At 40.7% G+C, this 14,199-nt stretch overlaps 1 protein-coding gene across 6 annotated transcripts in view; it reads right to left on the bottom strand.

Annotated features, from left to right (window-relative positions):
- The window catches only part of ZNF652 (zinc finger protein 652), a 69,788-nt gene that overhangs the window by 17,853 nt on the left and 37,736 nt on the right, over positions 1-14,199 (bottom strand). For all 6 annotated transcript variants that reach the window (XM_053569483.1, XM_053569482.1, XM_053569486.1 and 3 more), the window contains 4 exons: positions 10,074-11,239; positions 6,277-6,424; positions 5,801-5,916; positions 4,955-5,099 (listed from right to left, as the gene is read on the bottom strand). In XM_053569483.1, the coding sequence (XP_053425458.1) occupies positions 4,955-5,099; positions 5,801-5,916; positions 6,277-6,424; positions 10,074-10,976 (1,312 nt within the window). In that variant the 5' untranslated portion in view covers positions 10,977-11,239. The remainder of the gene's footprint in view (positions 1-4,954; positions 5,100-5,800; positions 5,917-6,276; positions 6,425-10,073; positions 11,240-14,199) is intronic.

The raw sequence follows: 14,199 nt of genomic DNA, 5'->3' as shown, positions 1-14,199 counted from the left end.
GCAAACAGGTATTTTTGGGCATAGCTGATGGGAACATATGGGGAGGGCTATATTGCAAAATATGTCACCAAGAGTTCGAAAAGTGTGTATCTCAGGTGGTGCCTGTGGCTCAGTGGGTAGGGCACCAGCCCCACATACTGAGGGTGGCAGGTTCATACCTGGCCAAGCTACAACAAAAAAATAGCTGGGTATTGTGGCGGGTGCCTGTAGTCCCAGCTACTTGGGAGGCTGAGGCAAGAGAATCACCTAAGCCCAGGAGTTGGAGGTTGCTGGGAGCTGTGTGATGCCACGGCACTCTACCGAGGGTGATAAAGTGAGACTGTCTCTACAAAAAAAAAAGGTGTATATCTCTTTGCTCTAATAATCTTACTTCCAGGAATTTATCCTAAGTAAATAATCTTAGAAGCTTTAGCTACAAAGATATTTATCAAAGTATTATTTAAAACAGTAGAAAAATTGCAAACAGAAATAACCTAGATGTCTCACAGAGAACTGATTTAAATGGAGAAAACATCCTTCACTTATAGGACTGTTGTAAAGGTTATACTGATTAAATAAGATAATGTATTTAAAGTACTTAAGATAATGCTTGCTATATATGTGCATAATAAATAACAGCTATTAAGGAAGCAAATTTACAAAAAGGAAAATTAAACAGCTATATTGCTAATAATGAATAATACAGCAAAATAAAAAGCAGGTTACAATAAGTATAAAGACACAACTTTTGTTTTATTACTATTAATATACACATGAACACATATGCATAGTATCTGTCTATATGCGTGGTAAGAAACTAAGGAATCTGCTTGGTGCCCGTAGCTCAGTGCTTAGGGTGCTGGCCACATATAATGGGGTTGGCGGGTTCGAACTCAGCCCGCCTCTGCTAAACAACAATGACAACTACAACAACAACAATAAAAATAGCTGGGTGTTGTGGTGGGCACCTGCAGTCCCAGCTACTTGGGAGGCTGAGACAAGAGAACAGCTTAAGCCCAAGAGTTGGAGGTGGCTGTGAGCTGTGATAGCACAGCACTCTACCAAGGGTGACATAGTGAGACCCTGTCTCAACAAAAAAAAAAAAAAAAAAAAAAAGAAACTAAAGAATCTTTTTTTAAATGGGTATATGTCAAAATGTTAGTAGTGGTAATTTCTTGGTGGTAAGCTTTTATTTTTCTTTTGTTTGCAATTTTCATAGTTTCTAACATACTTTATTTTTTTATTTTTTTTATTATTTTTGTTTTTTGAGACAGTGCTTCAAGCTGTCGCTCTGGGTAGAGTGCCATAGCGTCACAGCTCACAGCAACCTCCAACTCCTGGGCTTAAGTAATTCTCTTGCCTCAGCCTCCCAAGTAGCTGGGACTACAGGTGCCGGCCACAAAGCCCAGCTATTTTTTGGTTACAGTTGTTGTTGCTGTTTGGTAGGCCCGGGGTGGATTCAAACTCGCCAGCTTTGGTGTATGTGGCTGGTGCCTTAGCCCCTTGAGCTACAGGCGCTGAGCCTCTAACATACTTTAATAAATACAGGTATATATTATCCTTTTTTTTTTTTTTTTTTTTTTGTGGAGACAAGAGTCTCACTTTTATGGCCCTCGGTAGAGTGCCAGGGCATCACACAGCTCACAGCAACCTCCAACTCCTGGGCTTAAGCGATTCTCTTGCCTCAGCCTCCCGAGTAGCTGGGACTACAGGCACCTGCCACAACGCCCGGCTATTTTTTGGTTGCAGTTCAGCCGGGGCCGGGTTTGAACCCGCCACCCTCGGTATATGGGGCCGGTGCCTTACTGACTGAGCCACAGGCGCCGCCCTATTATCCTTTTAAGGAGAAAATAAAGCTTACATGAATTTAAGGTTGTATTCCTTTAGAAGAAATAGGAAATGTTTGACTTGCTTATTTGGTCAAAGAAGAATACTTAACATAAAATTTTATTCCACAACTAAAATAATCACAAAATATACACTTTGCTTTCATATTACAGAAACCTAAGGGTCTGAAGAAAAAAAATTAAGGAGAAAGGGGACAAAGAGAGAGAGAGAGAAATTCAGAAGAAAAGAAGGAAAGCTGCAGAGAAGAGAAAGTGGATACAGAGGCAGAGACAATGCTGGAGGTTCCTTTATCAAGCACCTCCACGCTAAGTACTGGGTATGTATATGGTACAATTTCTGCCTTCTGCCTTCTGTTCTGTCTAGGTCCATAGTTACCTGCCAAATAACAGAAAAACCTGAATCCTAAAAGTGACTTACTTAAAACTAAGAGCCTATCTAAGAGCCACCAAATTATAAGAGATGTGGTATATCTTGCTATCCACTTAGCTAAATCTTGAAAGTTAGCATTACTTTTTTTTTTTTTTAGGACACATTAAAATTTGCTTTAATACTTCTTTGGGGGGGAAAAAAAACCACACTTGTAGTGAATGAACAAGAAACATTTTTATGCTATTATTTGTATCTACCATGCCATGAATTCATAGGGGAAGAGGTTCCAGAAGCTCAGGGAGGCACCTTGCCATTTAATGTGACAAAGTGTTGACTGACATTTGAATTTGTGGGAAATAGGTCCCAGCACCTTGTATCACTGTTACATGGGGACTACTGGTTATCTTGTGTGCCCCTGCTGTACACATATTATGCCATGAGCTCATGGGGAATAAATAGGTTCTTGCTCCTAAAAACATGGGTCCACTGGTACTCCTGTGTGCTATGTTATATGCTTATTATGCCATGAATTCATAGGGAATGGGTTCCAGGAGCTCAGGCTCCTTTCCATTAGTTCTCTGGGTGGTGCAGGCTGGCGCTTCAGTTGAACCCAGGTACCTTTCTCTTTGGCTTCCTTCTTTCTCTGATCATTTTCCTTCACACGTTTCAGGAAGCTATCTCGGCTCTTAGAGTGCTTAATATGCTCAATACGAACATTAATCCTCTTCGCGAGGATCTTGCCCTTAACTTGTTTGTTTACAACAATGCCAACAGCATGCTGGGTAACATTGTAAACTCTTCCAGTTTTGCCATGGTAACATTTGTGTGGCATGCCTTTTTGAACAGTACCCATTCCCTTGATGTCTACAATATCACCTTTCTTATAGATGCGCATATATGTGGCCAAAGGAACAACTCCATGTTTTCTAAAAGGCCTAGAGAACATGTATCGGGCGCCTCTCCTCTTTCCCTTTGTGTTTGCCATTTTGGTGAATTACTGGAAGATGGTGTCTCCGGCCGAAAGGAAGGAAAGTTAGCATTACTTTTTGAGGTCTAATTTAACTAATTAAACTATTCTCATGACTCTTTATCTAGCCTAATCCTTAAAATCTGAAGGTGTTCTATTCTGAATGAGAAAGATGCCCAACAGGCAGGCATTTACTTTGGACTTCAACAGAGAAATGGGAACTAAAGAGATCTAGGCATGGGCAAAATTTCCTCACCACAAGTTAAGCAAAAAGAATATCAGGTTAATTGAGATAATCTCATGTTTTTTTCTAGCTCTGCTACTCTCAGACTAATAAAATCTAGAATCCTATGATATTTTATTTAGAAAGCTGAAAAATGTTTCATGCTGCTCAATTTATGCAAAGATGGCTAATCCTAGAACATCAAGTTCAAACTGAGATACAACAACGATGGTATTTAAGAGGGGAGCTGTTATTTTAGTCAGTTCTCAAATGCTCATAAGATTCAAATCTATGCTAAGGAGCATATATCCTTAAAATCACAAAGTGGCTAAAATATTATTTAATCTCATTTAATGGATTTGCTCCTGAAGAGCAGTCAATTTTGGAACATCAAATCCAATCAAACTTTGAGAATGTTGAGAGGGTATTAAATAAGCAGTTAGTGCCCTTCTTCTTTTTTTAGGACACATTAAAATTTGTCCTTTTCTGAGGTGGCACAGTAAGACTCTGTCTCAAAAAAAAAAAAAAAAAGAATTCATAGTTAAGACTCTCAGAAATAATCCTTTTTTAAACAGTTATGAGAACCTAATTTTTCAACATTATAAATTCATATTTTTATCTATCAGATTTATTAAAGTGGGATTTTCACTCAGAAAAATTTTTTCACTCAAGGTCTAGAACTGGAAGAAAATAATATATGCACATACACAAGACAAGTTTCATAGAATTTCAGCAGATCTGAACCCCAAGTAAAGAACTCATTGTCTTAAAAGAACTGAGTACTGGCTTGGCGCTAGTAGCACACTGATTATGGCATTGGCCACATACACTGAGGCTGGCGGGTCTGAACCCTGCCTTGGGCCAGGTAAACAACAATGACTACTGCAACAAAAAAACAGTGGGGCATTGTGGCCGATGCCTGTAGTCCCAGCTACTTGGGAGACTGAGGCAAGAGAATCGCTTAATCCCAAGATTTTGAAGTTGCTGTGAGCTGCGACACCACAGCACTTTTCTGAGGTGGCACAGTAAGACTCTGTCTCAAAAAAAAAAAAAAAAAAGAATTCATAGTTAAGACTCTCAGAAATAATCCTTTTTTAAACAGTTATGAGAACCTAATTTTTCAACATTATAAATTCATATTTTTATCTATCAGATTTATTAAAGTGGGATTTTCACTCAGAATGCAAATTTTTATTTTTGGGGGACAGAGTCTCACTTTGTCGACCCCTATAGAGCGCTGTAACATCATAGCTCACAACAGCCTCAAACTCTTGGGCTCAAGTGATTCTCTTGCCTCAGCCTCCCAAGTAGCTGGGACTATGGGTGGCCGCCACAACACCCAGCTATTTTTAGAGATGGGGTCTTACTCTTACTCAGGCTGGTCTCAGACACCTGAGCTCAGGCAATCCATCCACCTCAGCCTCCCAGAGTGCTAGGATTACAGGCGTTAGGCATTGTACCCGGCCTCAGGATGCAAATTTGTGGTTTATATTTTTGAACCACAGACCCACAGATGATCATCAACAAGTGCTTGAAACATATCTGTACTTTTCCCAAGAAATTCTTACCAGTGTGTGTTTTCATGTGTTCGTCGAAGTACTGCTTCATGTTGAAGTCCTTGCCGCACCACTGGCACATGAACTGCTTGTGCCCAATGTGGATGCTCATATGGGAGCGCAGCTGGTACTTGTACTGAAACCTCTCGTCACAGTTCTGTGTTGGACACAGTGGAGATTTTTGAATGCCAAGCACAGCAGCTTCACCTGAGCCCACCCTAACATAGTCTTTGAAATTAGGTTTATTTTTCATACTCAGAATAGAACCTGCTGTGTCTGTTATTTGGCTTTGCCAAAATTCTGCAGCTCAGTTACTAACAAAAGGGAAATTTCCTCATATAATTATCAGTGAAGTATACTCATATTTTCTGAGTCACTGAGAAAAGAAAAATAAGTCATTATGTATTATTCCCAAGTTACACTACACTAAGAGGGTTAGCAGTGTATTAAAAATGGCATTTCTGGGGCAGTGCCTGTGGCTCAGTGGGTAGGGTGCTGGCCCCATACACTGAGGGTGGCAGGCTTGAACCTGGTCCCGGCCAAACTGCAACAAAAAATAACTGGGCATTGTGGTGGGCACTTGTAGTTCCAGCTACTCGGGAGGCTGAGGCAAGAGAATCGCTAAGCCCAAGAGTTGGAGGTTGCTGTGAGCTGTGATGCCACGGCACTCTACCAAGGGCGATAAAGTGAGACTCTGTCTCTAGAAAAAAAATGGTGTTTCTCTACCTGGCAGCAAGAGAACACACAAAGCCGAGAGTGTGTCTGAAGGCCCCGGGGATAGCACCTTGTGCTCAGCACACCTCTCCCTCACTGCCACCTTCATCCCGAGGTCTGGGCCTGTGGGTAGCACATTCTTACCTCGCATCTGAAGGGCTTCTCTCCAGAATGCTGCAATGAGTGCACCTTGAGTGACATACTGCGTTTGAATGATTTTCCACAGGTTTCACATGTAAATGGCATGTCTTTCGTGTGTGCTGCAACACAGAAATACACTTATATTCAAAACAAATCCACCAGAAATTTCAAACTAGAAAAGACAATTATCCTGCTATAAAGCAATTATGCCATCTTAGTTTTCTACACCTGATTTGTGAGTCTTTAATAGCACTGTACTGAAGAGAAAAATAACAATGTTGAAAAGAAATCTGGGTGTGGAAGACTACACTATCCAATTTGGTGATGCTTATAAAGGACCCGCTGCATTTAGTTTCAACATGTCAAAACTGATTAAGGTAAGATAGATAATTTTTCATATCTTGCCCAATCCAGGGTATAAAGCACACCGAAAGACAAGAGTAAAATACAGGTGTAAGAGAAAAGCAGAAAAAACTTACCAACCATGTGTTTCCGCACGTGAGCCATGGTATAGAATTTCTTCTCACAAATTTCACAGGAAAATTTCTTTTCTGCATATCCATGGACAATCTTGATATGTTCATGAAGGGACCAGAGTTTCTTGAATGATTTGTTACAGGAAACACACTGAACAGGATAAATAGAAAAAAATCTTTATTTACAGGGGCTTGCAGAAAGCCATACCAGCCTATAGGCAGATGAAATGGATGTGCTTTCAGTTCATGGCACAAAGCCAGAATCCAGATAAATGCTATTCTTTCACAGAGTCCAGATTCCAACACGAACATCTGTATGTTCTATTGTCCAAGATGCATCTTTTAGACATACTTTGGGAGTATGAAAACAATGGCAAAAACTAAGATAAAAAGTGGAAAGTTCAACTAATATAAAAAAAATCGGGGCGGCGCCTGTGGCTCAGTGAGTAGGGCACCAGCCCCATATGCCGAAGGTGGCGGGTTCAAACCCAGCCCCGGCCAAACTGCAACAAAAAAATAGCCGGGCGTTGTGGCCGGGCGCCTGTAGTCCCAGCTACTCGGGAGGCTGAGGCAAGAGAATCACATAAGCTCAAGAGCTGGAGGTTGCTGTGAGCCGTGTGACGCCACGGCACTCTACCGAGGGCAGTAAAGTGAGACTCTGTCTCTACAAAAAAAAAAAAAAAAATCGGCTTGGCTTGGTGCCAATATCTCAGTGGTTAGTGCAACAGCCACATACATTGGTCTGATGGGTTCGAATCCCGCCTGGGCCTGCTAAACAACGATGACAACAGCAACAAAAAAATAGCCAGGCATTGTGGCAGGCACCTATAGTCCTAGCTACTTGGGAGGCTGAGGCAAGAGAATCGCTTAAGCCCAATAGTTGGAGGTTGCTGTGAGCCGTGATGCCATGATACTCTACCGAGGGTGACATAGTGAGACTGTGTCTCAAAAAAAAAAAAAAAAAATTGACTGTTATTATCTAGTGTTATGAAAAGAACTTTCAAGTTTTTTTAATGTATGAATTAGCAAGAACAGCTGCCTCCTACACAGGGGTCACCATGCAGTTAATAGGTTTTTACCAGAGAACACAAACTAATTTAAATTAGCATAAATAGGGCCAGGTGTGGTGGATTGCCAGCGCGCTGGGAGGCCAAGGCAGTGGATTGCCAGAGCTCACAGGTTCGAGACCAGCCTGAGCAACAGCGAGACCCCTATCTCTAAAAATAGTGGGCGCTGTGGTGGGCGCCTGTAGTCCCAGCTACTCAGGAGGCTGAAGAAAGAGAATCACTTGAGCCCAAGAATTTGAGGTTGCTGTGAGCTATGAAGCCATATCACTCTATCAAGGGTGACAAAGTGAGGTTCTGTCTCAAAAAAAAAAAAATTAAAATAAATTAGCATAAATAAAAATAAAACAGCATATTAATGGTTATAGATCTGTAGGAGTATAAAACGTTTTTTGTACCTTATAAAAAGCATTTATGGCCTTCATTAATAAAAAACTAAGTTTTGGGCCACGCCTGTAGCTCAACAGAGTAGGGCACCGGCCCTATATGCTGGAGGTGGTGGGTTCAAACCCAGCCCCGGCCAAAAACTGCAAAAAAAAAAAAAAAACAACTAAGTTTTGTGGGGTGGCGCCTGTGGCTCAGTGAGTGGGATGCTGGCCCCATATACCGAGGATGGCAGGTTCGAACCCGGCCCCGGCCAAACTGCAACAAAAAAATAGCCAGGCATTGTGGTAGGCGCCTGTAGTCCCAGCTACTCAGGAGGCTGAGGCAAGAGAATCAGCTAAGCCCAAGAGCCGGAGGTTGCTGTGAGCTATGATGTCACAATACTCTACAGAGGGTGACAAAGTGAGACTCTCTCTTAAAAAAAAAAAATTGAGTTTTGTTATATTTTCCCAAATGTAATTTATTCTATTAAACATTTCCCTCTGGCAGAATTTAACAATCTCTAAACTATTAGTATCCCTCCTCTCTTCCCCTTTAGCCCAGATCTAGAGCTCCCTTTACATGCATCTACAGAAAAAATATGCCATGCTCCTTAGTGCTTTACATTATGAATCATTAATAACCTGGAATATCAGACCAAGTATATCAAAATAAAATACTTCTCATTAAAGCAAAACAATATCAGAAGGTTTATGGTTAATTATCAGACTCTGGGATACTTAAGAGAACTAGTTAGTATTCACTATAAATAAAAATCTGAGTACCAATGCCACTCCAGGAAATAAGAACTCTGAGAAAAGTTATAAAACATAAGCCTCTGACTGGATATTGTGCTAGAAAAAGATAGACTAGTCCTGTAAGCCATTTTGTAGGGCAGGGTTTTAATTTTTGCATGCTACCACATCATCAAGATTATTAGGATCTAAACATTATAAAGCACACTATTCTTTGGGAAGAGAGTTCGTTCATTTAGCAGAATCCACAAAACTTAAACACAAATTTAAAAATATTATGATGAAGAACAGCAAAGAAAGTCACCAAAAAAGGATTTATCAAATGTTTTCTGTAACTTAATAAAGCAAATTTAAGTTAAAAAAAATAATATATATATATATATAAAAAGATTAAGAACACCTTTTCAATAATGAATCATTACAGAGTCCAGTTTGACCTCTAGGGTGCAGCACTGCATCACTCCTTATGGCCTGAAGTGTTGCAACCAATTCATAATCATGCCAGGGTGTTAGCAGTTATTGGAGGATATGGGCGCCATGACTCTTTCTTCTTTCATTTACCCAGCATGTCGGAGATCAAGTCATAATTGATGAATCAAAAGCAGTGAATTTTTAGCAAACGTAATTTCTATTTTTCAAAACATTTTTTTAAGTAAAGCAACGATCCCAGTTGTTGATTAAAAGAGCAGGAGAAAAGTCAAACTTCCAAGTGACTACCAATATTAGCAGTACTCCAAAACACAAATCAAAATGATTTATCTTTTTTAAATAGTTTGGCTTAAATATGGTACAAGATATTTCTATTTTACAAATCTTATGTAGATATTAATAGACTTACCTTTTATGAATATTCAATAATATGCATTCACATGGGCAAACCAATATAGCTGTAATCCACTCAACATAATATAATTAGCACACCTCTTAAATTACTGCAATATAGTCCGTTCAAGATGCCAGGTTGGTTTGAATACCGTATTTTGTTACCTTAACAATACTGTAGTAATATTATGTACCCCTACTGGGCAGGTGGGCAACATTTTTAACCAGCTCAGGCTCTGTTTAAAGTTTGCATATTCCCATGGGCTCAGCCTCTTGATAAATTTAGTGTTGTCATCTCTCCAATGGTAAAAGCAAACTCACTCCTGGAGATCTTCCATTTCCACCGGTCTGAGTCATTATGGTTTTTGTCCCAATCAGCTGCACTAGAATCTGGCATCCTTTTAAGGCTAGAAAGGGACCTTTCTCTACTCCTGACCTTTACTCAGTATCTCCCGACACAGAAGATGCCAGAATGAATTAAATTACATGTTCTACAACAGTGAATCTCAGTGCAAAGTTGGTGTTGATTTTACATTCTGGTCAATCATCTATAACAGATCCCCCTTCCAGTGTACCTGGGTTCCCACTAGTCCAGCGTCAGTTAAATTTAATGCCTTTGAAATAGAATGTTAAGCCTCAGTTTTGAAAAGACCAAAGCAGGAGCTTTTCAAATGATAAATTGGTGAAATCTGTCCTTTCAGCCTCTATCGTATTTATTCTCTTGGGCAGACACAAGATGAATCTCAACAGCCAGGTTCTATCCTGAAAAGTTTGCCCTCTTGGTGATGAAACCTACCTGAATGTTTTTTTCACAGTCTGTTTGCTGGTGAAGGGACAGCTCACTTTCCAGGACAAACTTCTTGCCACACTTATCACAAATCTGCATGCGCCTATGAGTAACGTTCATGTGCTTCTCCAGGTACCAGCGAGTGTTAAATACCCTGGGGCACTTCTCACAGGTCAGAGTCTCTTTCTCTTCACACTTAGCTTTCTGGACTGGTGCTTTGGGCTCCTTTGCAGCCCGCTTCTTACGCTTAGGTGGCTCTACACTCTTCCTACGACCTCTTGTAGTTCTAGGAGTAGGGGAAGTCGTAGCTGCAGCAACAGAGGCAGCTCTTCTTGTTCTCCTTTGTGTGACGCTAACTTTCTCCACTATCTTCTCCTTTTTCTTCTGCTTTTCATTCTCTCCATAGTCGTTGCTGTCATCTGTGGCCTCTTCCTCACTTTCTTCCTCTTCCTCCTCACTGCTTGTCTTAAGAACAGGAGTCTCTTTGGACTGTGAAGAGACACCCTTTTCCCCTTTAGATACATTTAATGTTTGATTATTAAGGTTTACCTCTACTATGATCTGCTCCCTTTTGTAAGAGACTTCTTCCTCTTCCTCCTCTTCCGTGTCATCAGAATTCTCCCGGTCTTCTTTAACAGCATGCACGTCAGACACTGCTCTTGTCTCCCTGAAATATGGCTGTTCCTCTGTTTCATGGAGGTGCGGTTTGCTCATCTTGGTGTCCACTAACACAGAATAAGGACTTCCTGATTCCCTTTTGTACACTTTGGTGGACAGGTCAAGTTCTTGGTTGGCACCATGATAAAATGTAGATGGCACTTGACCACGACGGCTGTCTTCTTGTGCCATCCCTGCTACATGCACAGCACAGTTTTCAACCAGCTCCTGACAAGAACTGGCTGTGTGGCTCATTGGTTAAGTGGCCCACTTTATTAAAGAGTTCAGACTATAGAGAAATAGCTTTAAAAACAAAGTAATTATTAAGACTCAAATCATTTTCCATCCACAAAGAAGCACTCAAATGAAAAAAAAAAAGTTATTCCTGGAACCTGTGTGTAATTCTTCCCGTGTTGCAGCACCAAAGTATAAGTCAAAAAGGTTTGGTATTATGGCAAGAGCAGAGCACTAGCGATTTTTCTTCTGAAGAGAGCTGCAAGGGACTTGGAGCATCTTATCTACAAAGCAAAGAGGAAAAAAATCAGATGTCACCATTTCCTTTTTATAGCATGCATTTAAGTCACAACAAACATAGCTCAAAATTATTAAAACTCTTTAAAGCTTTTTACTACTTGAACAGTTTAGCACCGGCCTTTATTTTTCTGGATTACAGGAATTCACATTCTACTAAAATGTAAATTCTTTTTTGAGATAGAGTTTCACTATGTTGCCCTCAGTAGAGTACCATGGCGTCACAGCTCCTAGCAACCTCAAACTCTTGGGCTTAAATGATTCTCTTGCCTTAGCCTCCCTAGTAGCTGGGACTACAGGTGCCTGCCACAATGCCCTGCTATTTTTGGAGGGGGTGGGTTGTAGTTATCATTGTCGTTTTTTAGCAGGCCTGGGCTGGGCTCAAACCTGCCAGCTTTGGTGTATGTGGCCGGCACCCTACTCACTGAGCGACGGGCGCTGAGCCTAAAATGTAAATTTTAACAGCAAGATCTACATCTGTCCAGTTCACCAAGATATGCTTAGAGCTTAGTGTAATGCCAAGAACAGAGTATATACCTAATGAATAAATATCTGCTATTGCATAGCACTCATTTTCTTGGATACTATGGGACATATTCATATGGCAAAATATACGGTCTTTGTCCACAAGGCCTTTTCAGGATAGTTATACATGAAACACACAAGAGCATTATACTACTGGTTTGCTTTCAACATCGATCAGTACATGCATTGCAGTAAGAGCTCACAGAACAAAGGTAGTAGTGGGATAGGTACAGTAGACCATGGAAATAAAACACTTAATTGAAATAACTATAGAAGAGAGGCCAGGCGAGTAGCTCATGCCTGTAATCCTAGCACTCTGGGAGGCCAAGGCAGGAGGATCCCTTGAGCTCAGGAGTTCAAGACCAGTCTGAGCAGCAGTGAGACCCCATCTCTACTAAAAAATAGAAAAATTAGCCAGGCATAGTAGCAAGCACCTGTAGTCCCAGGTACTTGGGAGACTGAGGCAGGAGGATTGCTTGAGGCCAGGAGTTTGAGGTTTCTGTGAGCTAGGCTAACAACCTGGTATCCTAGCCTGGGCAGTAGACCCTGTCTCAAGCAAACAAACAAACCACTCCCCGCCCAAAGTAAGAAATAACTACAGCAGAGAAAGAAAATGTCCTGGCTTTAAATAATGTATAATGTAGGTGTAGATATAATTGTTTTCAGGTTTATTAGAGTAACTTGAAGGTTGCTAATTATTTTTAAAGTTGTTCCAGGTATAGTTTACTAGAACTACTCAATAACTAGGTCACTTTTCATGTTCTGGTTACACAGAAGTCTAAATTCTAAGAAACAGTAACCATCAGGTTGTTACGGTTCCAAGAAAAATAAAACCACCCATTAAAAAAAAACAGGTTAGAAAGGCATATAATTTGCTCTGTGACATACCGCACATTGCTGTTTAGCCAACCACCTAACCTCTGAGTCATATGAATATTACTGCAAGCATATACCCTGTCTAGCTGACAAAAGGAAACAGTATCTATTAAATGCCTGCTATGTGCATAGGCACTATAAAAGCTTTCATTGTTCATTATTTCAATATCCACCACAAAAGTCTGGGTTGTTTTTAAACTCATATTCTTAATCAAAGTAAGCATTAAAAAAAAACCCACCCATCCATCCATAGTCCTATAAGTCAAATATACTCTAAACCGTGAGTCTCATTCTCCCCTGGGAAAATAATGCTATTTTAGCTGTCCCCTCCAACCCATGTGTTTATTTCTGTTATTTCTTTCTTTTCTTTTAGAGACAGAGTCTCACTTTATCGCTCTCGGAAGAGAGCCATGGCGTCACACCTCACAGCAACCTCCAACTCCTGGGCTTAGGCAATTCTCCTGCCTCAGCTTCCCGAATAACTGGGACCACAGGCACCAGCCACAACGCCTGGCTATTTTTTAGTTGAAGTTAGGCTGGGAACAGGCTCAAACCCACCACCCTCAGCATATGGGGCCGGCACCCTACTCACTGAGCCATAGGTGCCACCCTATTTCTGTTATTTCTATACAATATAATTTTATTTCTATTTCTTGACTTTTTCCCCAACTTCAGATAATATCTTATCACCCACATAGTTTTCTTACCTTATTGTTCCCAACTCTCCTCATCCTTCCAATATAGCTATATCACAACTTTTTAATAATCAATATTGCTTATATTATGATGACTATGTATGTTCACAACTATAATTATCAGCCCTTTGCTATTATCTTCTTTCATTTTCTCTCCATTTTCTTTGTACTTATGGATTTACTTTTTCCTTTATGAAATGTAATATATATATATATATATTTGTGTATGTGTTAGTGAAAGAGAGAGAGACAGAATCTCACTATGTCGCCCTTGGTAGAGTACTATGGCGTCACAGCTCACAGCAACCTCAAATTCTTGGGCTTAAGTGATTCTCTTGCCTCAGCCTCCCAAATAGTTGGGACTACATGTGCCCTCCACAACACCTGGGTATTTTTCTGTTGCAGTTGTCATTGTTGCTTACGATGCCTGGGCCAGGTTCAAACCCGCCAGCCTCAGTGCATGTGGCTGGTGCTGTAGCCACTGTTTTACGGGCTCTGAGCCTTGAAATTATATTTAAAAATTTTTTATACAACCAGGATTTCACTATGTTGCTCAGGCTGGCCTTGAACACCTGGCCTCAAGTGATCCTCCTACATTAGCCTCTCAAAGTACTGAGATTAGTGAGCCTGTAAGGCCAAGCCTTTCTTTTTTCTTTTTGAGACAGCTTCAAGCTGTCGCCCTGGGTAGACTGCTGTGGTATCACAGCTCACAGCAACCTCCAACTCCTGAGCTCAAGTGATTCTTCTGTCTCCACCTCCCAAGTAGCTGGGACTACAGGCGCCTGCTACAACGCCCAGCTATTTTTTTTTTTTTTTTTTTTTGGTTGCAGCCGTCATTGTTGTTTGGCAGG

This window comes from Nycticebus coucang, chromosome 18 (genome assembly GCF_027406575.1).
Source record: "Nycticebus coucang isolate mNycCou1 chromosome 18, mNycCou1.pri, whole genome shotgun sequence".
Classification (NCBI taxonomy): Eukaryota; Metazoa; Chordata; class Mammalia; order Primates; family Lorisidae; genus Nycticebus; species Nycticebus coucang.
This window is presented reverse-complemented; position numbering and strand designations above follow the sequence as displayed.